General features: G+C 43.2%; 1 protein-coding gene across 2 annotated transcripts in view; it reads right to left on the bottom strand.

The window, feature by feature from the left end:
- Positions 1-9,811: 9,811 nt before the first annotated feature.
- Positions 9,812-25,260, bottom strand: part of ANXA11 (annexin A11) — a 126,891-nt gene continuing 111,442 nt past the window's right edge. For both annotated transcript variants that reach the window (XM_069240186.1, XM_069240187.1), the window contains exons 11-15: positions 24,548-24,641; positions 17,428-17,523; positions 13,523-13,581; positions 12,791-12,913; positions 9,812-11,313 (exon numbers count right to left, since the gene is read on the bottom strand). In XM_069240186.1, coding sequence (XP_069096287.1) covers positions 11,254-11,313; positions 12,791-12,913; positions 13,523-13,581; positions 17,428-17,523; positions 24,548-24,641 — 432 coding nt within the window. In that variant the 3' untranslated portion in view covers positions 9,812-11,253. The remainder of the gene's footprint in view (positions 11,314-12,790; positions 12,914-13,522; positions 13,582-17,427; positions 17,524-24,547; positions 24,642-25,260) is intronic.

Raw genomic sequence — 25,260 nt, 5'->3', positions numbered from 1 at the left:
CTTAAGTTGAATTGTGAAGCGCACCTTCGCAGTAGCTCCTCCACCATTGATAACTTAGACATAGGTTAGTCTCTCAAAAGCAATTCTACACAGTTCACATTGACGGCATGCAGGGCTGTCCGGGTGACGTCTTTGTTGGGTCGCTCCAGAAATTCCAGAGCTCCCCTGCTTGGTCACGAGAATAGAATCCGCTAGGAAGAATATCATGAAACAAATTAGTAATGTGGTGTAAAGACTTAAAGTGAGAGGTCAAAAGAACAGAGCCACAGGGGATATTTGCAGGTAGTGTTTAGAGGCAGAGACGTGCCTTAACAGAATAAGCGGCGTTTAAATGTACAGTGATGAACAACATAAGTCATGTGATAAGACTAGAGATAGCTCGTAGCATCAAAAATAGCAAAAAAGTCAAGGTGTGTGCAAACAAAGATGGCGGTAAATTGAGACCATTGCAGAGTCCACTAAGAAGTACAGAATAGCAATGACAGGCTTGCAGCAAAAAGGGTAGATGCCAGCAAGTAATGGTTCGAGAGACTAAGTGGGTGGCGAAGCATGAGGGTGTACATGGGCTTGGATGATTGATGGTTTGATTGGCCCGAAAGGGTTTGCTGTAAAGCATAGGGGAAATTCTAAGTAGTATTTGTGGAAAGGTATAAGATCCAACGCAGTAAGTGCAGATATGGGCGATGCATATAGCCTGCTTCTTTGAGAAGACTACTCACATTTTAAAAGATATGTAGGACTTTAAAAAAGTGAATATCCTAAATAGCTGAATGGGATGAGTGGCAAGACATTATCACACATGACTACATGATGGTGTCAACAGATAGGTTGTATGTTGCAAGTTTTTCACAAGAAGAGAAGCGTGAAGAACTGAAAACCAAGGCATGAATGGAGGTGGAATCAAGGCTATGGCGTTGTATATAGAATGTATTTAACACATTGCTACACCCGGTGTGACCCCCAACATCATTGCTTAGCTCCTGTTGCATGATTGGAAGACTAAGGACCTCATTTATGAGGATTTTGCACCACCTTGGAGTCATTGTCTTTTTCTGCTAAGGTGGCGCCAAACAGTCCCCCTCCCCACGCCATATTTACAAACTGGCACAATGTCACTATTGCACCAGTTTGTAAAGCCATGAGCCCCATTTTAGCGGCACCAGGTATAATGTATGCAAAGTAGACGTTCCCCTGTTAAAAGCTCTGCAGAAATAGCAGTGGAATTTACAAGATTTCACAGCACCAGGCTGCACCAGCTGCATAATTTTTCCAACGCCTGCTCAGGGCAGGTGCTAAAGGTGATGCTGTGCTGTTGTCTGTGGGGACCTCTTAACATTTCTGCACTAGCGTCAAAATTATGCTATTCCAGCAAAGTTAAGGTTTAGCGCCACAACAGTGTCAGAAGTTCTGATGCGGTTGTGGACACTTTGTGCCATTGAGCACTGTGTTGTAAACACAGCGCTCCCATGGCATCGTTAGGGGGGGCACAGGGTGGCACAAGTAAACTTGAAATGCGCTAGTTTGTTGCAAATGAGCCCCTAAGTGTATAAAGTGACTTATGTGTGAAAAAATGGCTGTTGTGTGAGAGGGCTAGAGGAATGCTCCGGGCATATGTATGTCAGTGGTGCAGGGGAGTGCAAGATTCATAGAGAGATGTTTATTAAACACACAGATTTCCCACCTTTGTGAAGGATTGGTGCACTGGAATGGAAGAGCGCTGTTTAAGTCAGAACACTCATTTGTAATTAGCAGAAAGTTTAGGTTGCTAGAGCTGGGGAAAGAGCCACTCCCTTTTGCTCCATAGATTTCGAAGAGATTACAGAGCCTCCTATGAATATTATGGATCCGTGTGGAGAAAGCTTTGGTGATACGACTAGTGTATTAATATCTCTTTGCTATTCCGACAGCAAGAGCTGGAATAGGAATAAGATTCAGAAGGATGTAAGGCTTTGAAGGCACGTTGAAGGAAATTTTCTTCTCTGACAAATGCTTTAAGAGTGGTTAAGTATGGCGAAAATTGGTGAAAGGGCATTTTGGATGGATGTTGGGTGCATGAGCCTATATACGGCTAAAGTGATGGCCCAGTGGATGGGGGAGCGATCTAAGGTGGAGGATGAAGCTGAGGGAGTAGGCGAAAATTGTGTTGATTGTCACTCAAGTGGCTGGGAAGGGAATGGGTGCACGTGAAGGTGTGACAAGAAACTAAGATAAAGAGCCGAAGCTTTTGAGGGTGGCTGTAGGTGTCAAACTTAAGGCACGTCCGCATAAGTAATACATAAAATAGTGGCAGCCCCTACTAGTACGAAATCTGTGCACAATTAAGTTGATGGAAGCTGGTGACTTCAAGCAGATCGCACTGTGCTTAAATGAGAGCTAGTATCCAGCACCTTGGCGGGTGCGTTTGGAGTAGAATTTGTGGATAATGAGACATATTTTCCCTCTTCAGGGAATGGCACATGGTAAATTTAGGTTGCCATTGTGGAGTGGATAGCCTGGACAGGTCGAAGAGTTCGAAGTGGAAGGTTAGGTTTTACAGGACGTGGTTGGGGAAGTGGATGTACGCTAAATTAGCGAGGAGCTGGAGCAGAGAATGCAAATGTACACTTGGGAAGGTTTTGAGAGATAGAAGGGGGGAGTAGGGAAATATGCTGCGAGTAAAGGTAGGATTTGGTGGCTGAGAGCAATTCCCTTGTTTGTGTGGAGAGAGAGTGTGGACAGGGGAAGCTGAGGTAGTTCTTGGTTCTAGATGAGTAAGCAAAAAACTAGGGCCCATGCTTATACTTTTTGACGCAAACCAGCGCCGGTGCTGGTATGCGTACAAATTTTTACCATCGGCTAACGCCATTCCAACGCTCCAGGCGGGTGCCTTATTAATGGATTAACGTTAGCCGGCGTAGGGGAAAATGGAGGTTGTGCGTCAAAAAATGGTGCAAGTCAGGTTAGAGTGAAAAATCATGGCTCTAACCGGACTTGCGCCATTTTGAGATGCACAACCTCCCATTGAAATGACTCAAGTCTTAGCAAAGACAGGAGTCATGCCCCCCTGCCTAATGGCCATGCCAAGGGCATGGCCATTGGGCACAGTGGCATGTAGGGGGGCCCTATGCCACTAACATTTCTTAAAAAAAATACTTACCTCAAATTACCTGTACTTACCTGGGATGGGTCCCCCCCCTTCCATGGGTGCCCTCCAGGGGTGGGTGGGGGTGGCAGGTGGTGTCCCTGGGGGCAGGGAAGGGCACCTGTGGACTGCTTCCATAGTCAGAGACAGGTCCCTCACCCAGGCGTTAAAAAACTGCACATATCAGGTTGGGCGCCATTTTTTATATATATATATATATATATATATATATATATATATATATATATATTTATATTTATAAATATGCCCCTAGGAGCCTCAAGTGAAAAGGTGTTTTGTGAATGCAAAGCATAGCATTCACAAAATCCCTGGGTTTATGACCACAAACAGCTTTTAAAAAATGTACCATAGTCTTTTAACACGGTGAAAAATTCTTTACCACTAGAGAAAAGGCTTTTGCGATTCATTATGAATCCAGATATGAAGGGGCATGAAGGAGGCCACCCCATTCCAAGTTTTGCAATTCTATGCATCAATTATGCCTGACCACAGTTTTCTACAAACCACTAATCACATACCAACTCAGAGTTGGAGAAGTAACTGATTTTCAATTTGAAAATCATGTTGGCGGCCTCAGGTGGTGGTGGTGGTGGTGGTGGTGTGGAACAGTGGTCAGAGGACCACTGCATGCTCGACTCTAACCCAACGTATCCCCAATCGGATTGTTAGTTTTATTTTATTTTTAAGCAGTACCTGTTCGTTTTATGGACAAAAGCATTTGCAGTCTATCATAGGTTGGCAAAATGCAATCTAATTCATAATGGGTAGGTCGTTTTCCAACCTTCTGCTCCTATACAATTTGCCATATGACCTATGTAGGTTTAGGTTGCATATTAAATTGCAGGAGTTTATGAATGGGAATGCAAACTGACCATCCCGATTTGCAAATGAAAATGGTACATCAGGGCCAAGTTGATTGTGAGAAACCTGGGGTTGGATTTGAGAGAGGACACTACGTGATGAAAAGGACGGACTGCGAACTGGGCAGCAGTATGCTGAACGTGAGGTTTGAGGGCATACTTAAAGGCACAGGCTATAGTAGCAAACTTTTAGCTAAGCCAAGATGTGGGACCTCGAGACTTGAGAAGACCGACTTCCATGTGGGGCTGCTTGTAATCCTTTGCAGGGGAAAGCCATGAATTTGGGCTGACTGGTTCTCTGGGGTGGTGTCAATACTACTTTTCATATGACTGGGTCCTTGTGAAAAGGAAACAATGTTCGTAGTGTGTGTGGCTGTAGATACACAAGCTTAGCATATTCCTGCCATCTAGTATTGGGCTCAGATGTTAGCAAATTTTTGTTAAAAGTAGTCTCTCAAGTCAGGAGTTGTGGTGTGACTCCTCCTTTTAGTGCACATTCTGCATGGGCATCAACTCCATGCTAGATTTTCACCATCCGCTGGTTTAAATGTACACAGAATGGACTCTGTGTTGGACATTATCTATGTTGATCCCATTGCATCAGTTTTGAGCTCCTGTACTTTCTCCCTGATGTGTGAGCAGCTTTGACAACACTGCAGACCATCGCCCATGCCCAAGGGTGTTGAGGACCTCATACCCCACTGGGGCCTAAATTCACATCCAGGCTTTTCTTGCCAGAGAATGCAGCATGTGAGATCAACTGACACCCTTCCAGAATTTCCGTCGCTCTCATTTCAAATGAGACCGCCAAGATGTGTGCCACCTGTGCCCGTCCCATGACCATGACCATAACAACGCATCCTGTTTATAGTGCCTCACCTTCAGATCCAAGACCACCCTCAGGCACTGAAGAAAACCATGTTAAGCACAAACACAAATGTACCAACAGAGCACCTCAGAGATTCTGGACGGCCTTTGTAAAGAAGATCCACTCTGCACCAAAGAACAACAGTTCTGATCCTCAGGTGTTCCATCTGTGCAGCCACCACCCAGCCCAGAGACAATGTCCTTCATGAAATCCAACCACTAGGAGTTGGAGAACGTCAAACAGGCATCAAACACTGTCTCCTCAAACTAAGGCCTCATCCAGGAAGGGAATATACCTAGGGCCACTGAGGCCAACATCATCAAGCCAGGGTCCCACTGCAAGGCAGAGCACCACTTAAGAGTAAGTCTGGCATTCAGTTGCAAGTACAGACGTCATTAAAACACCATCACATCCATGCAAAGCCAGCATCCAAGCTACCATTGGGACAGATGCCTAAGGCTCCATCAACACTTAAACCAGTGGCAAAGCTGAACTGCTCATTGATGCAGAAGCAGAGAGCAGAGCCAACCTTGAGGCCTCAGTCAATGCTGTGAGACAGACATCAAGACCCCAATCCTTGAGAGGCTCCAGCAGAAACAGGAGGCTAGACAGAAGTGCCTCTTCATCCACCTAACCACAGGCAAAATCTACTCAAAACTGCCTCCTCATGGACCATTTCTTTGAAAGAGGAGACTGGCCTTCTAAGAAGAATCTGCTTCCATGCTACCTTCCACCAAGTGAGGATCGAAGAGACCGAGACACCAGACCTCTTCCCCTTCAACTCTGAACTACCACCACCGTATCAAGGGGCAATTTCCACCTGACTCTGTTGGTCCACACCACCTGCAAGTGTATCTCTGCCCAGGCCCCCAGCAAAGCCCTTCCCTCCAGACAAGGAGAGTAAAAAGATTTATCCTGTGGGTAAGAGACTGACAGTCACAGATGCAACCTATTGCAGATATCCAATTCGACAGGACTCCTCTCAGGTTGTGGCAGAACTTCTGAAACATCTTGATCTGTACAGGAAATTGTGGGAGAAGATCGTGTCTGAGGGCAAGGTGATCTTGCCCAATGAATTAAGGGCAAGGTTATATTGCCAGATAAGGGCACTATGCATTAGATGCTGCAGACACAGCCTTAAGAGGCATTAATACTAGCATCATCCTACGGTACCATTCCTGGATCCTTATCGCTGGGTTCTACCCTGAGCTCCAGCACCATCTCTTCAACCCTCTGTTCAATGGGAGCACCTTTTGGGTCCCAGGTTGATAAGGTGCTCCAGAAAATCAAGAGCAGTACGGGGACAGCTAAGTCCATAAGGGGATTCCAGACCACAACATACAGGGGCTACTTTTGGAAACAACAGCGAAGGGGATGGGGTAAACCATCTCAACCAGGATAGCACCCTCCAGCCAGAGATAGTGGCCGTCCTTCCACCAGCAAGCAAGGAAGAGTGGCCTATTCCGGGCTCCTACAGTGTTGAGAATAGATGTAAGGGCAGAGGTGGCTCCAGCAAAGGAGCTGCCACCTCCTAACAGTGACTTCCCCTGTCTCCATGTAGCACACATACCCTGTCGGAGGGAGGATACTCCTGCATTGGGAAGAAGTCACTTCAGACAAGTGGGTCTTATCCATGTCGAAGACATCTTATGCCTCAACCTCCACATAACCCATCTAAACATCCCACCCCGTGCACACATCACTAGCAAGAAACAACTCTCTCTCCTTTCTAGCGATGATGCCCTCCTTTATCACCAGTTACCCATGCAAGGCTTCACGTGCTACTACTCAAAGAGTGCTTTGCAGGTGAATGGTCACAGAGGGAAGGTCACTGGGAAGATCAGGTGTTGGTATATGCCCAGGCACATCACTCTGCAATGGTGGAACAGCAACAATCTTTTGCAAGGCAGGCCTTTCACAGACCCAACACCACAAGTGACCATCACCACTGACGCTTCTCTCACAGAATGGGATGCGCATTTCAACATGAATGTCTGGGGTATGTGGCACTCTTCACGAGAGGGTCTCCGCATTAACTAGCCATTCACTGCTCTCTAAAAGCCTTGATCCGCATCAAAACAGGCATGAAAGCAATGTACTACATACACAAGAAGGGTCACAACATTCACCTCATGGCGGAGCAACTTTCGGGCCAGCAATTACTTTAAGGTCAGATCAGCATGATGCACCAACACGTCCATGAGGGAATGTCATCCCAAGGTCCTCCACTAGTACTGTCAATGAGGGGCACTTTACGGATAGATCTGTTTGCCACCCCACAAAATGCAAAATGACCAAACTTCGGGACTATGTACGTGCATCCACTGGGCAATGCAATATGGATAAACTGGTCAAGGATATTTACCTACGCTTTTCTACCTCTCCCACCCTTTCCTTATGTGGTAAGGAAACACAGGCAAACATCACTAACTCATTCTGGTAACATAATCCTGGGCCAGACAGTCCTATTATTCCTTTATCCTGGACATGCCCATCAGCCCTCACAGGAGTCTCCCACTCAGGCTAGAACTTCTCACACAGAGGCAAGGCTGGGTAAGGCATCCAGATCCCAGAGAGCGTAACCTAGTGATTTAGAACCAGAAGCCCTCAAATTCAGGTACTTTAATCTGCCTCAAGAATGTATGTCCATCCAAGAGAACGTCCAACAGCCCATAACATTGGCTTGTTATGGAGCAAAATGTCAAAGGTTCATTCATGACTTAAATTCCAAGAACCTCTATTCACTCAAGTCTACTGTTCAGGATACTATTGCCTTCCTTTTTCACTTGCAGAAATGAGGCCTCGCTTGGTTTTATTGCACTTGCAGAAGTCAGGCCTTGCCTACACTTTGTTACAGTTACAACCTACATGCAGAACAGGGAACACTTGCACCACTTCAGATTACCAGTTATTCAGGCCTTCATGAAAGGTCTTGAGTGGGCAATGTCCTTGGAGCACCTCCAGCGCCAGTGTGGAATCTCAGTGCAGTCCTCACCACGATCAAGGGACTGCCTTGGAACCTATGCATTCCTACCCCTTCATTTTCTCTACCAGAAGGTGACCTTGCTACTGATTATCACTTTCCTCTGGTGTATTACTGAACTCAAAGCACTCACCTTGAAGGGCCTTTTATCCAGGTCCACAGGATTAGACTGTTCCCAGAACCAACCCTTAAATGCTCCATAAGGTGGTATCAACCTTCAACCTTAACCAAACCACAAAACTCCCAGTCTTTTGTTTCCCGCAACCAGACTATTATACAGTGAAAGCAACACACGTTAGACGTTTAGAGCGCTCATGTACTAGATTGACAGGACTAAGCCATGCCTTAAATCAGATCTGCTCTTTATCTCCTTTGCAAAGCCACAGAGAGGGCATCTCAGAGACAGGCATAGCAGGGGGAAATATTCAAATGTGTTCAGACCTTCCATCACAAAGCAAAGAGGGTTGTTTCTGCTCTATTTAGTGGCACACTCAACCTGCAAAAAATGAGCAACCATGGCCTTTCTGGGAAACATTTCACTAGCGGATATTTGTAAAGTAGTCACCTGGTCATCACTACTCACTTTACCAAGCACTGCTGTATGGACAACTTAGCCCGTCAGCAAGCCCCATCAGGTCAAACAGTGGTAAGGACCTCATTCCCATCATCTGCATCATCCACATGATAGTCACCACTTATGGAGGGCACTGCTTTACAGTTTGTGCTAAGCATGTGTGTCTAAACCCATACATGCAATGTACGGAAAATGTTACTTACACTGCAATTGTTCCTTCGTATTGCGTAGTGCTGTAGATTCACATGCGCTTGCCCTTCTCCACAGAAGCCTGTCTTTTGCAGATATCTTGATTTATGTATTTTCACTCTAGATTATGCTCACATACCTTACCTACATATTCCATACATACTCAACAGTAGTGGGAAAATAATCTAGAATAGAATTGTGCTCATGTCCAAGGGACATCAAGAGAAGGAATTACACAGCATCACGTGGCTCGAGAGATTTATTTGAGCAAACACCTTTCGCAAAAGTCCAAGCCCAACACTGCATGGCAGAAGTATGCTATGCATGTGAATCTGTAGCACTACAGGCTACAGAATAAGTAGTATTTTCCCAACACTGGACCCTCTCTCTACAGTAAGAAACAAATGGGCAGCACCCACTTTTTTTTCCAAAAACGAACATTCCATTTTTTTAAAGATTATTAAATCGTGAAAACATTTCAGAATATGCATTTTCTCAGTAATATTTAAAATGTACTAACCAAGGTGGTGAACTGTTAGTTAAAAACAGGCCTTTTGCAAAAAAACAGACCGACTTGAAAACCACAAAGCAGTTTTCACAGAGATAATCCTACTGGTTATGCGAGGGTTAAATTATATCCATCCTATTCTGTTTGGTAATAGGGGGCTGAGTTGGGGAGAAACAGTAGATTTGGAGGATTAGGTGATACTGGAGAGGAGGAGGAGTGTTACTAGAGGCAAGGAGAGCAAAATAGGTCAGGGCCAAAGTTATGGTTACGTGGTATTATACATCAATGGTCTCTACTAGTGGTTGGGGTGGGCTGAGAGCGGGTGTCGCAGCTGTAGCAGGGTCTCCGATAACACAGCCAAACTAGTCACAATTTGCCAGCAGCATATGCACACACAACACAGTAGAACAAACACCAAGGACAACTGCCTCCTGATGGTGACGTTGGGGGCATGACCAATGTGACTAACCATAGCTAGATAAAATCAGGATGACAGTGAATACAAACTAGTTTATGCAATTACTTCAATATTGTACACAACGTTGCTGCAAAATACTTGGGAACAGAGCTGTAATTGGTAGATGAGCTCAAACAAACTGGCCAGCGTGTGCTTGCCCACTGTAAATTTTCTCTAATGCACAAAACAAAACAGAACGGATACAAAGAATCACAATAAGGGCACAGGTGTGTGGCGATGGTACATAGCTTTAATTTTACAATCTTTCATACATCTGTTGAAGAGCACAATCCACAACACCTGTGGTGAGATGACATGTCTAACAAACTTTGCATCAGGTTGTGCTCACTCCATTTAAACAGTCTGTAAAAAATGCCTAGGTATATTCAATATATCTTGAGGAAGTAATGTCCAAATGTATAAGCACCAGTTCCAAAAGGAGTAGGGGAACAGCAAATATTCTGCACTCAAAACAGCTTACAAATGTAATTATCTCCATCATCAACGGTACGAAAACACAAGTTAGAATGCTGGTACCGTCTTGTGTCAATCACAACCGGAATAGGGGTTCGAATAGAAACTGGGCAAGAGACCAGAATGTACTGTACTAGCAAATCACACAACTCTCTGCAGATGTTTAAAAAACAACAACAACAACAAAAAACACCTTTAAATGATTTGAGGATTCCTTTTAAGTGGAGAAGTTTGTGAGTAAAAAAAAAAACAAGACCTCCCACAACATCTAAGACTTATGAAAGGTTCTCAGATCCCACCATCCTCAAAAATGGTTCCAAGCTTCAGGCGGGTGGCCAGCTGGACTGAAATGCAGGTAGAAATTTGTATAAGATGCATGGTTTACAGACAACTCCCTTTTAGAGAATGAGGATTTTGCAATTCTCAAAAAAAATAAGGAAAGGAGGGAGTAAACCACAGTGGGTTGCGTCAGAGAAGATGGATACAAATGCTAGTAAACAATAAAAACAACCGTAAAATAATGAGGGGCAACGGTGGATGCAAAGTGGGGTACTTGAGAACGTTGCACATTATAGGGGATTAAAAGAATTCAGGCAGCCTTTTTCACATATCTGTCCAATCACGACGCTTCATACTCATTTATTTCAGCACTGATAGAGTGTCGGTAAAGGTCAAGCTTGCATCAAGTGTATCCATCAAAGTTGAAGATATATTTTCTCCAAGAGAATCTAAAAAATGAGGGTGCAAATAGTATTGATAGCGTGCAATGGGAACCAAATGGCTCTAGGCACTTGTGTGGAAATAACTCTGAGGTGTGGAAGGGCAAAGGTCTGGCTTTAGATTTAGCCAATAATGTTCTGAAGTGTAAGAGTAGCAAATGAAGCTCCTATGGGCTTCTGAGCCAATCATCTGCCTAGTTGTCTACATGGTGTCTTTTAGGAAGGGTGGGCACCCCGACTAAAAACAGTCAGAAGATAAACCAGCAAAAGTATGGCATGCAAGCTGCATTTGGGACCGAGCTGAAAGATTTAGAAAATACAAGAAAAAGAGAAATACAGGTCATTGGCTAGACTGTCAAGAACAAAAAATGTTCACTTTACAGGAAAAAGACATGATTACATGGGTGCACCTATACATTTTATATTTGAAAATACATTTACTGATCGAACAAGAAACTAGTAGAAAATAAATGCTGCTTTTAGTCATTTCCACCACAGAGTTTCAGCAGAGTCTTCCTGTAATCGCCTGAAGTGTCGCTCTGATAGAAAGAACAAAAAGAAAACAATTAAAATGGGGAATCACGTTAGCTACTAAAGATTAAGGTTCATATCAGTAAAGAAGAAACACTTTTTCCAAATATATCTAAGCCTCCCCGATCTCTAAAATAATGGTCTCTGCTGGAAGTAGGCCGGGATAACGGTTCTTTAACTAATACTTTGTCATAAATTGTGAAGCCACCTTCTTAAAGGGTTCATAGGAGGTGTAAGAATTCTTCATGGGTTGTGCATGCTTTTCAGAAAATATCTATTATGCCATTAAGAACTAACCATGTAGTGTTTTGGTGCACATTGTTGTCCTAGAAACCTGTTAAGGCTCTGTTCTTTGATTCATGACAAGTGAGTAGGCCCAGAGTATCATGGGGAAAATTAAAACAAAATCAAAAGAAGACTCGGGTCACTACGTGGGGGAAGGAGACCGTTTTCCTTCTTCAAACTGCAGTGGGTATATTATTTATCATCCTACAAACATGGAAGTTCCTAAGACGACTCCCTCTCTGCAGGTGCAGATAATGGAGATACATTATCTTAATGTGCTATTGGTGCTCAAAGAAAGCCGAGATAAAGCAATTTAGGCTTTTTCTCCAGGGACAACCAGGCATTAACAAGGATAGGGTTCTGGTATACAACTAACTAGAACTCATGGCACTTTGTCAGTGGTACAAAGCTGGACTCCTAGGCCTCCTTCACCCTTCGATAGAGGTGGGCTAGCAGTCAAGGCCTAGCTCAAGGAGGTGCTGTGGTACGAGTCAAGGTAGTAGAAGACAGTTATCATCTGGCATGGGCAACATAATCCTAATACTGGAAAAGAATGAAAGAACATTATGACAAACTGCATGTGGAATCTCGAAAAGTAGTTCTTGTTGACATGGCTGTTTGCCTCTCAAGCCAACAATTAAATATAGTCATCCAAAAAAGGTCTTGTTGAAGCCACCTCTTTTAAAAAGGTTTTCATTATTTAACCTGCTCTGTTTCTTAGAATATGCATATTGGGGCTGTCAGTCTACTGCACGCTGAATTAAATGACGCATCATTTGGCCAAGTCCTGCTGAGCAAGGCTGAATGTGTCTATTTGGCAATACAGTGACCACTGGACTCAACTCAACATCTGCCACTCAGACAGTTTAATTATTTATTCAGTTCTGGTGCCAATGCCATGTCTTGAAAATATTCAGTAAAGTTTTGGTGTACCAGCAGCAACATCATCATCATCATATGGGCCGTTACCTGGTGAATATTTGGCCACTTCTAATAAAGGGTTCACGTTTACATACTTTTCCACCACAGCGTGCTTAATTTCATGGTTTATCTAGCACCCTGTTTTTTGGCGGCCAGGCTTGGGTGTTTCAAGAGTGCAAAGATATCCTCAGTGCCTTGTCGCACTAAACAAATGACCCCACTTCCACTTAGTCTGGATGTACTGCTCAAGTGGCTGCAGAGCTGGACGGTAATACTTACAGTGATGTCAGTGTACAGAGACTTCCCATACATCCTCTTGTACTCTTTGCGGATATCCAGCAGATCCACCTCGCTGCGCGAGACCATGATCCGGATGAGGGTCTTGTCTTTAGTTCCTGCCCCCTGGAAGAAGAAGTGGAAATGTAAAAAAGTTAAAACCAGCCTTGGTGTGAGTGTTGGACAAAAACAGCACTAGGTAATGTTACACTATTTTTATTGCACCAACTAAGAGCTAACTCATGTTTAGAGGCTAGGCACAGAAGAGGGTGAGGTAGCAGCAGTGTATTAATGGTAGTGGTGGGTTTGTCAGGTTTTCCTGTAGTGTAGTATTTTGGGAATGCCCAGTGTAGCAAGGAGAAGCTGATTTAAAGTTTCAGAATCAACACTGCAAATTTTTACTCAGTTCCTTTCATCGCATTCATCAGAGTCACAGTTCTTGAAAGGGAGACTACACATGCATCAGCTGTTCACAACAAATGATCCAATGGAGGATTTGGTGTTGTACATGGCACAAGTGAGAGGGATGGAAGACAAACGTTTAGTATTATCAAAGACACTCAATGCCAATTTAGAAGCCTAGAGGAAATCTGCTCCATTGAGGCTGCAGATTCATAGCTGGGGTCACAAAATGCAGTACATACAATACATCTGATAAGAGACACAAGCCGCTGTAGGCCACTTTGAAATGCTTATAGAATACAACACAATTAAAAGATATAACAGGAAACCCACCTTCATTGCTTTGTAAAGCCTTTCTGCAAAGAAAGCTGATGTGTTCTTCAAACATTTAACTGTAGAGAGAAGTTGAAGACATTAGTTACTTTGGACTGGACAATACAAGAAAAAAATGTCTGGTTTCATTTTGCCAAATGTGATCACCATATTGACTTTGTTATGGGTTCCAATATTAAGTTTTCGGCCTAAGTTACAAACCTCAGGCTCTTACAATCTTGCTTTTACCATGAATAGCCCGACATGGACACCTTTCACTGTATAACATAGTTAAGTCAGAGCAGCAGGTAACTAGATTTCTCAAGCCCTGAACCCACCGCTGGTCCCTCACGTTGTTTCTACTACCAACCTATCACTGGAAAACCAATCATCTAGGACCTTTCACTTCCGCAGAAACACACTCCAGATCAATCCTTCAATCTTTACCCAGCCAGCCTCTGAAAGGATTTGTCTGATACAATAAGTGAACAAAAGTTGCAGTAATGCAAATATATTCCTATTTGTTTTAAAAATGCTCTAGTTATTCGAGTACTTAAGTACACATTGTTTTGGATCTCCTACATTCTGCAAGATCAACTTAAGTCAAAGCTGCCCAACGTGGTCAAGATGGAGTGAACATGGACTGAACAGGTCGGGTCATCTTTGATCTTCGTCTCTAAAGGGCTTGTCACTTTTTATTGTCCTCGTTAAACTATACTTTGCATCCCTCTTTCACCCAACACATGTAAGGCAACAAAACACAATTCTAGTACATCTGGATTGTTTTCAGTTATTATTTTATCCAGACATCAGCATCTGGCCATGAAGCAATCAACATTTGGTTACATGAAAATTTGTCAAACCTAATACTCCCAAGATAGATGTGAAGCTAGATTTTTGCCCAAATATCGTGACAGAACCTTTGACTGTGGAGCGCTATAGAAGACTAATAATACCCAGATGATCATTAGACAGAGCAAGTTGCACTCTAGCAGGAGTTGGGGGGAATATCTGGAGGACATTCATATTTCGTTGAGCCACTAAATTTCTCTGTGCATAGTGCCACATTCAAAGGCTCCGCAAAGGCACATGTTTTGACAATGACAAACACCTGTTAAGAATTTACATAGGGTGACAAGAAATGAGACATACCAGTCTCAGGAAGACACAAATACTAATAAACCTATTTATATGCATCCACATACATAGTACTTCTGTTAATTTATAGGGTGCAATTCTACATTTGGATTTTTACATTCCTAAGATCATATCTTGAATGTGGTTTCAAAGGGAAGATCTGCCTCACACAGAAACTTCGACTCTTTGTCCTGACCAGGGGTGTCTTAGTTATACTGAGTGTGAATGAGACTCAGAAAGGTTCCACCCCCAAACCAGTCTAAAGAGGTTGACACCAAGCCATGGGGATGAACATGAAAAGTACTGGGCACAATAAGGTAAAGGAAAAAAGGTCAATGCACTTTGATGCCAAATCTTCTGCAGGTTCTAGACAATATGGAAATTCACACACTTGTCCATTAACCAATTAAAATAGATTAAGGGGAGAGTTATTGTATGAAGAAATTGTGAGAGATGGACACTGGTCTGTTAAGCATGCATGACAAGAAAGACAGACAGTACAAATGATTTTAAAAAAATAGCAGCACAGCACACAAACACTGCAGTCGGTGGGTGGTGTGACCCGCATTGAGACTTCAAAATGGGAACACACAACCCCATGAATTGCTGAGAAAATCATTACCGGACTTGTGTACTCCAGACAGCTTTCAAGGAACAGATGAAGACAAAAACTGTTACTGCCAATCAGATGATCAAGGGGAAAACATTTGTTAAAGGGAAAACCATTTGTAAAAGGACACAGGAGAGCACCATTCCCCACGTTCAGTAAGGGTACTCTTGTCACAAAGGCAACGTTTTCAACACACAACACTGGGGTCAGCTGGTCGGAAGCTGCAATTTTTACGTTGCATAGGCTATGATCACAGGGTGGTGCTATGGGAGGTATATGAGGAGGGTCTTGTGATAACATGGTGAAATGCACAGTTGGGCACACATGACTGTTTCCAATTCAGAGTTGCCCAAGGTGGGCACAGTCCTTAACATTACTAAGAAAGAAAAACGATGAGTTCGTACTGGCTGGCCTGAATCCATTTCGCTAGGTCAGTGGATATGAATGGAGATTTATATAGCACAAATCTAAGTATAAAGCACAAAAAAAAAGAAAAATGCTTAATATGATGCTGGACTTAATCAGCAATATGAAATGACTAAAAGGTGGTTTTTAGCGCTTTGTGAAATTACTAAATAAACAGATAACACAAATTATTTTGCATTTGCAAATCTCATTAAAAGTCTGTGCAAAACATTTTTATGACTTCTGTTATACAAGGCAATTTGAAAATATATAATATTGACACATTATCAGAACATTAAAGTATTTGAAAATTCTACCACAGGTGTTTTTTTTGCCCTTTAATATAATACTGAAATAATCCAAAAGATCAAACACAGAAAATGTATTTAATATGATCATAATGTTAACTGCTTACATAGTTTAATTATTTTTTTCTCCAGTGCTACTATAAATTGTTTGAGATATAAAATAGTGTAATGTCTTAAATACCGTCTAATGTATTCGTCCTTAGAATTAATCATAACGTATCTTTATACAATTTTAAAAAAAATATTACGGAGATAAAAATGGTCACTCTTCAGGCCTCCAAATGAATGGAAAAAGTCAGGCTTTCGACAATACTAGAGAGGTAAGGTGCGTAAATGATTTGTCTTTCTTCTAGAGACAGAGGACTCGGTACAAAGCCTAGGTTTTGCTTTGCATTTTTTGTATAGCCCACATGCTGTCATGTATGGTCTTGGAAGGTTAACCAGACTCCGGATGCCTTCCATTCATGTTTAAACTATTTCTTTTTTAAAGAACTGGCTTTTCCAAAGAGAAGCAAACAAATATTTTAGAAATGGCATTCCGGGATTCCGCACGCTATTCTGTACTTTTAACAATCAATGCAGATGCTCTGAAGGAGAATATTTTTATTCTTGGGACCAGCTTCAGAGTCCAAAGTGCAGAGCAATTGATTCTGCTAGGCGTAGCCTTGGGTATCCTGATGCAAAGTTGCATATCGGTTCCAACACTGGTCCACTGACTGTATGTACGCTCACTCTGCTGGACACCTCACACACTGTCAGCAAGTCAATAAGGCTCCTCATTCATTATACAAAGGTTTGTTCAGGCTCCCCATTGATCTGCACAATTCCAGCATGGCCGCTCCAGTGCTTCACCTGTCAATATGCCACTCCCCATGTCCCCTATATCCCACCATCAGAAGAACTCTTAAGGATCCTACTCACCTGCTGCCCATACTTCAAACTTCCCAGGTTCCCATTCACCTCATTCCTCTCCCAGATCCACATTCATCCACTCCCTGAATGACATTCTTTAGGCTCTCACTCAGTGGTTAATTTGACCCGGTGGGTCTGTAGCACTCATTTTTGGGGTCTGGCACTTATCAGACATGGACGTCAAGCTAGAGAAGGAAAAACAAAGAGGAAAGAAAAAGAAAGACGCAAAACCCTTCACAAATGGAGAAAACAGGAACCTGTAAGACTGAGATAAATGAAGAGGAGGTGTCTGGAGGGGGAGGGAAGAGTCATGAGATTGATTCAAGACTCTGCAGCTTTGTTTTGTTGTTTGTAAAGCACTGGCCGCAGGTTTCTAAGCGGAGCTTGGGGGGCTGGCACTCACGTTAGTACAAATGAAACACTGCTCCCACTCGTGCACGGCCAGCAGGACTCTTCAGGCTTTACACACTGACGAAACTCCACTCTCCGAGTACCCCTCACCGAATCTCCTTCACTCTATCATTTCCCTGTTCTCAAGCCAGGTCCTCACTCACCCACTGCCAGCATGCCGCTCTCCAGGTCTCCCGACATCTCACGGATGATGCTCTTCTCAATATCTCGGTTCAGTGTCCGCTGATAGTCATCAAAAACTGAAAAAAACATTTTTGTTAAATTGTTGGAACAGATGTTGAATATACCCACTTACTATAACCAGTGTATTCCCCCGAGGTGATTATGAAACACTTAAGACAAGGCAAACAGATAGAAGGTGCACAGTGCACTGCATGAGGAGGTCTGATGTGAGCTTGGTAGAGTGAATGAATGAATTAATTTTATTCATGTTCATTTAATTAAGGACATTACATGTTAAAGCGTAGCAGTTTCCTGTGTGCAATGGTAGCATTTATTTTAAATGATTGTTAACGTTTTCTATCAGCAATACTTCTTAGAAGAAAAAGAAAAGTAGGCGTTTGTAAAAACTGGAATTAGTTAAAGAGCATCGTGGGTATTGTCTCTTTCTTCTAGTCTTACATCCGGGTTAGTCTCAATAAAGAGTCCACAGGGATAGTGCAAAAGGCAAGTTAAGTGTGGAGTGTTGGTATTGTAACATCTGTGTCCGCATTGTCAGGACTAACTTTGCTTGTATCCCTTAAGATACGCATGAGACACTGGAGCTGGTCCACTATAAACCTTTTGAAATGATAGCAACAAAAACATTCTTAAAAAGGAAAAAGCATCATGGGTATGGTCTTTTTTTGTTTTACATGGGTTTGCTCTGAATGAATTTAAAATATAAATGGGGGGGGGAAAAAATCGAAAGAGTTCGTGCAAAAGGCAAGAAAGTGCAGAGTGCCTGTGTGACAATGTGACTTGAAAAGCCGGACTCACTTTGCTTGTGTCCCTTAAGCTGTTCAACGTGTGCAGGTTCTAGACCTCAGGGAGGGAACAGAGAACGTGCATGAGATGCACTGGAACTTGTCCGATGTTACCCTGTTGAGATGTTAAGTGCCGATCGAATAGCGTCTTTGGTGTACTGGCGGAGAAACACAGGTCCAAGGCTTTTCTTCAATATCTGCCATCAATTGCTAGTTCTATTATTCCACACCAACGATATCAGTCACCAGCAAGTTTGGGGCAACAGCACAACAGGTGGAGCCAGGATTTTCTGCGGTAGTTGCAAAGTCTGCAGGATATTGCCTCATCGTGCCTCTCCCAGGAGGGGTTAAAGTCTGACTAGTAGAGCAAGAAGCCTCATATGCAAATGATTTTCCTGCATGTGTGAGAGCTTGAAAGTAGAGCTGAGCTTTCCATAGCATATAGAAGACATCCAAGTGCCTTGAAGGTGGAGCTGCGACAGCCTTTCGGTATCCTGTTCGAATGAGTTTTTAGTGACCCTCACATTCACTTTTTTACAGGCTTGGAATGGTATATCCCGAGAGTGTAAGTTGGAGGCCTCAATTTTCAAACAACTGATTGCCTCTGCAAAATATACTTGCCGCGGGGAGCCCTTTTCCTCAAATAATGATTTAAGCGTGCTTTAACTGTGGTCTCGGGTGCCTGCAGGGTCCTAATGTAACATTTTACTAGATACCTTTGGCATACAAGGTCCGGTCTCCCAAGGCCAGCTCCGGTCTTAAACTTGCTCTTCTGGCTTGCCAGGGTGCATACAAGATTTTTTTAATATGCTGAGATTATGAGTGTTCATGTAATGCATTTCCAGTGCACCAGGGAAGGCTAATGGCCATAGTTTAGAGCTCGGATCAGTTTTTCTCTCAGACGTTTAGCACTGGTTCCACTGATGAGCTTAGAAGGCGACACTTTAGGCGTTTCAGGCTGTGGATGACGCCGGCACTCTTGGTTTTAAGATGCTTTAAGTGGGCTGCGAGTTTGGCCCCTTCAGTGAACTGAACACCTAAATAGTAATAGTTTGTAGTTGTTGTCAATTGTAAGTCTTCGAGCTGCCAGTATGCTTGTTGCTTTGGGGTCATTTACCAAAGATGACAATTTTGGTCTTTGCCTGGTTCTCCTGAAGTTTATTCACCTGATTGAACCTGATGAGTGCGTTGAGGACTCTGTAAACCTGCTTTTGTTCGGCCCATGATCACGATGTTGTTGCATACTGCAGAATTGGGAGACGCACTCTTCCCAGCCTTGCTGTAATTAAACTAGCGCCTTCAATTGCTCTTCCATGGTCGGCCGTGTAGAGGCTGAAAAGAAGAGGGGCCACACACACAGCCATGTTTAAGTCAGTTATTGGTTGACACCTTAGAGGTTGCTCTGGTGGGGCCAGTTTTTATCCGGACCCAGGTCTCCTGATACAAAGATGTGATGGCCTTGAGGAGCCGAGGAGGGACTCCCCCATGTTGTTAGGTTCTCCCTCACGTTACTGCGATCTGCCCTGTCGAAGGATGCACTGTAGTCAATGAAGCACCAAGACAAGTGTAGTTGCTTGCTCTGTGTGGCACGATGAGACCGGTGCGCCAGTGCTATGATACTGTCCTACGTAGAACTTTTGGGTCTAAAATTACATTGAAAATAAGGGAGGATACTTTTTTCTGTTGTCCAGGCTTCCAGTTCTTCCAATAGAATGCGTGCATAGGCTTTTGCTTCTAGATATAAGTGCAATAAGCCCGTAATTTGCCAGGTTTAAGCAGTTTCCTTTTGTAAATCGAGAAGACAATTGTCCCTCTCCATGAGGTCGGAATCACAGCAATAGCGAATCCATAGTTGTAGAGTGGGGTGAGGATCCTGGACGCTGACCCATACCTAAATGGGACTGAATGCAACTTAAGGGCAAAAAGGGAAGGGCAGTCTGACTGTACAATCACGTGTGACTGTACAATATTTCTGCCACAGTCGAGTGTCATTTGTGATGGTTCTGTTGTGTGAATGTGTTACACTCCCAGAACAGATGCACACAAGATTTTATGCCAGTCAAGTGCTGTGTACGACTGCATGTCTGAGCTGTGGAAGTGCTACTATCAGGTAGCACGTGTGTTCTACAAATATGTGATGCAGTCCCAGGTTTGACCAGGTCTCTTCTGCGAGTGACTGACACTTTGTTGTCTTGTTTGGGACTGCCTGTCTTTTCTCGAGTGAGTGTTATCCGGGATTGTGTTCAGTTTTCATGAGGAATGGCAGCTAGGTGCCGTGTACAAGCCTTCATGTTTATTCTTACGCTGCTGTGGTTTGACTTGGTCTATTATGCAACAGTTAAGTGTCTTGAACGTGAATGATAGCTCTTTCAGAGCACGGAGGTGCTTTGTAGTGGGTGGCTCTTTGTGGTCAGCTAGAACGATGCTCAGGTTATGTGTGAAAGACTGTTCTGTCAAACTGTGACAGTGAACTGTTCTATATAGAACTATAGGTCGCCACTGTGAACGTAACATTCAAGTACAGAGGGCAACCTCCACTCTACAGGGAGTGCAGAATTATTAGGCAAATGAGTATTTTGACCACATCATCCTCTTTATGCATGTTGTCTTACTCCAAGCTGTATAGGCTCGAAAGCCTACTACCAATTAAGCATATTAGGTGATGTGCATCTCTGTAATGAGAAGGGGTGTTGTCTAATGACATCAACACCCTATATCAGGTGTGCATAATTATTAGGCAACTTCCTTTCCTTTGGCAAAATGGGTCAAAAGAAGGACTTGACAGGCTCAGAAAAGTCAAAAATAGTGAGATATCTTGCAGAGGGATGCAGCACTCTTAAAATTGCAAAGCTTCTGAAGCGTGATCATCGAACAATCAAGCGTTTCATTCAAAATAGTCAACAGGGTCGCAAGAAGCGTGTGGAAAAACCAAGGCGCAAAATAACTGCCCATGAACTGAGAAAAGTCAAGCGTGCAGCTGCCACGATGCCACTTGCCACCAGTTTGGCCATATTTCAGAGCTGCAACATCACTGGAGTGCCCAAAAGCACAAGGTGTGCAATACTCAGAGACATGGCCAAGGTAAGAAAGGCTGAAAGACGACCACCACTGAACAAAACACACAAGCTGAAACGTCAAAGACTGGGCCAAGAAATATCTCAAGACTGATTTTTCTAAGGTTTTATGGACTGATGAAATGAGAGTGAGTCTTGATGGGCCAGATGGATGGGCCCGTGGCTGGATTGGTAAAGGGCAGAGAGCTCCAGTCCGACTCAGACGCCAGCAAGGTGGAGGTGGAGTACTGGTTTGGGCTGGTATCATCAAAGATGAGCTTGTGGGGCCTTTTCGGGTTGAGGATGGAGTCAAGCTCAACTCTCAGTCCTACTGCCAGTTCCTGGAAGACACCTTCTTCAAGCAGTGGTACAGGAAGAAGTCTGCATCCTTCAAGAAAAACATGATTTTCATGCAGGACAATGCTCCATCACACGCGTCCAAGTACTCCACAGCGTGGCTGGCAAGAAAGGGTATAAAAGAAGGAAATCTAATGACATGGCCTCCTTGTTCACCTGATCTGAACCCCATTGAGAACCTGTGGTCCATCATCAAATGTGAGATTTACAAGGAGGGAAAACAGTACACCTCTCTGAACAGTGTCTGGGAGGCTGTGGTTGCTGCTGCACGCAATGTTGATGGTGAATAGATCAAAACACTGACAGAATCCATGGATGGCAGGCTTTTGAGTGTCCTTGCAAAGAAAGGTGGCTATATTGGTCACTGATTTGTTTTTGTTTTGTTTTTGAATGTCAGAAATGTATATTTGTGAATGTTGAGATGTTATATTGGTTTCACTGGTAATAATAAATAATTGAAATGGGTATATATTTTTTTTGTTAAGTTGCCTAATAATTATGCACAGTAATAGTCACCTGCACACACAGATATCCCCCTAACATAGCTAAAACTAAAAACAAACTAAAAAATACTTCCAAATATATTCAGCTTTGATATTAATGAGTTTTTTGGGTTCATTGAGAACATGGTTGTTGTTCAATAATAAAATTAATCCTCAAAAATACAACTTGCCTAATAATTCTGCACTCCCTGTAGAAGAGGAAGAAACCATGAGTCATTTTTGCAACAGTCGGATTTCATACTGGGATTTAACAACAGGTACACGGAAATCAGCTATAGTGGTAGACTGCATTTCTGTGAGTTTGTCACGTTCGGTGCTTACCCTATTCTGTAGGTGACAGACACTGGTGCGTGTTTTGGTGACCGAGAAAGATGTATGTGACCATGATGGTCAGGTAGAACCTGGAACTGCATAACTGTTCTAAGACTCAAACTGGCAGTTACTATGCACAACTTTGTTCAATGAAAGTGACAAGTGGGTGACAATAAGTGGAGTGCTGTGTATGACCAAATATTTGCACCGTGTGTGTGCCACGGTCAATTGCTGTGTACATGACTGTATGTTTCTTCTCCAGACGTCAAGACATGTGTTTGACTGCCTAGCTATTCTAGAATAGTGCCAGATGTGGTGTGGGAGCTACAGATATGAAATTTCCATTTCACTGAAAGGCGGTAGTCAGATTTTGAATTTTTTGTTTGTCACAGCAGGTTTCTTAGGCAACAGCCAGTGTTGTTTACTGATGTTTACTATTTTTGATTGGGACACGTCATGGATTTGAGTGCAGCAAGTGTTGTGTGATTGTGAGTGTCAGAGTGCAAGTTGTGACTGTTTAATAACAGCACAACCATTTGGTGCCCTGATTGCGACTTCTCCTATTCTGCAAGAGTTTGACAACCAGTTGCTCTATATGTCTGCTCTGCACAAGTTAAGTGTCTGTTGCAGGATTGTGTGTTTGTTCTAGGATTATGGTAAGTGTCAATTTTATTAATGATTACGGCCTTTAAGACTGTAATAGCATGCGAGCCTGCCTCTGTTCTTTGATGGTAGGACTGGCAAAGGCTTGCTGGTACTGTGCAGCAGAGCCGGCTTTAGGGCGGTGCAAGCGGTGCGCCGCACCGGGTGCTGACCTCGATTGGGGGGCGCTGACCTCAGGTGGGCGCGGTGTTTACCAATAACTTACCAAACTTGCGATTTAAAAGCACCCGATGAAAAGTTCCTTGTGCGTCCAGCCTTCAGGAAACAATTAAAATGTCAAGATACCTATTGTAATTAATGTTCCTGCTAGGGAGAGAGACAGGAGTTTTGTCTAAGGGCAGCTTTGACTCGCCATAAAGTAGAGGGTTAATATGCATGCTGCAAAGAACAGAACTATATTTTATGTGGATAGCTGAGCGGGTTGTTAAAGCCAGCCATTACAAGCGCTTTAAAACAAACAATTGTATATGTGAAAGGGGGCTATGGAAACATGAAAGGCACTTTTGCCGGGAGGTGGTGAGAGATTAGAAGAAGGTGGTAAATGGGGGGTTGTGGGGGCAAAACAGACTGTTGCACAGTCAATTGTAGTCTTAGTCAGATGGACCACAGGCAGATTGGTACCTTCAGAATGTGACAAGCTTGGTTATTGAAACCATGAAACCATTTCCAGAGTAGTCAAAAGTGGAACAAGAAGTAAGTGGTCCGGTGCAGAAACAGCAGAGTGTTGAGGTGGAACTAAAACAGTAGGTGAAAGTATTCCAGGATCGGGTTCCAGTGTGGGGGCATGCCTCACCATAACACCTTGAAGGCTGTAAATCCTAAATTGAGATTTAAACTGAAAAAACAATCCCTATTAAGCTTTGCAGGTCCAGACAGCCCTGTGATTTTATCTGCATCTCAAACCTACTAAGAAACACCAAGAGACTCATTGGCATTTGGTTATTTAGATGGGATGAAGGAAGCAGGGACATAAACCTTAGTCATGATGGATAGGGTATAGCTGCTCTGTTAAATAATCCGTGGCATCTCGAACAGGCTCACCAAGTTTGACAATGTCCACGGCAGAGGCAGGAAGGAGAGCCCTCAATCTTGGTCAAAAGCTGAATCAGAAGCACGAGGCAAGGGATGCGTCATTTCTTACATTTATTGCAACTGTGTGAAAGTTCTGCTTCCCTCTGCGTGTGATGCAGCACCAAATAAAAAAACAGAAGTCTTCAAATGCAACAGTAATCAGATCTACCCCTTGTACATCCTCACCCAATAGGCAGCATAAACACTATGCCTTTTGTGCAACCCGACCCATCTCTGGCCTATGGAGGTCCTGTTTTGGTAGGTTTTTGCCAGAGGCACACAGAAGTGTGGAATTTACTAACCACAACTGCAAATATGGAAGATGCATATTCCACTCACCTGCTCTGAGATGGGTCCTGCTTCGGGCACACAGGATGGCGTTAAACTTGGACTCATCTGTCCCAAGGCGGTTTTCTCCTGCTGCGTACAGTTCCTAAGTAAACAAAAGAAAATTGCTAACAAATGTGATGAACTTGTAGGATAAATGCTGCATTTTCAACATGAACAAAAAAGGAAAGGGGCGAAATTTGGGGACATTAATTCTTGAAGACGCAATCATCAAACAATTGAACACCATCAACAAAAGTAATGGCCCTTTACAATTTAAACCCAAATACGTCCCATACAACCCAAGCGGACTTTCAATAATTGTACCTTCCAAATGTAAACAGAGTAGCCAAAAACAAGATACGTGAATGACTCGCAACACTGAACTGATTGAAACCTGTCTCAAAGACGAAGGAAGAATTAAAAGGAGGGAGGGGTTGAGGGGGAAAAAGATAAAAATAAAAATAAAATAAACTAATGCTCAACTACTTATAACCAATTCCGTTAGCAAATGGTGGGTTCAAAACATATATAGCAAAGATATATTTTGCTGAACCCTCCATTTTGGGTTTAATGTGTGGTACCATACTCTACTCTGAAGGAGATAAAACTTTTCAACTCGTAATACAAAGGAAAACTAGTAGAACACCAACATATGGGCCAGGTTTCATTGTTTTTCGCCCTGTCTGTATCAAGCAGTTAACCTAGTGATAACCAATGTGGCA

The sequence above is a fragment of the Pleurodeles waltl genome, chromosome 6, assembly GCF_031143425.1.
Source record: "Pleurodeles waltl isolate 20211129_DDA chromosome 6, aPleWal1.hap1.20221129, whole genome shotgun sequence".
Lineage (NCBI taxonomy): Eukaryota > Metazoa > Chordata > Amphibia > Caudata > Salamandridae > Pleurodeles > Pleurodeles waltl.
The sequence above is the reverse complement of the archived record's forward strand: the minus strand, read 5'-3'. Positions and strand labels throughout refer to the sequence as shown.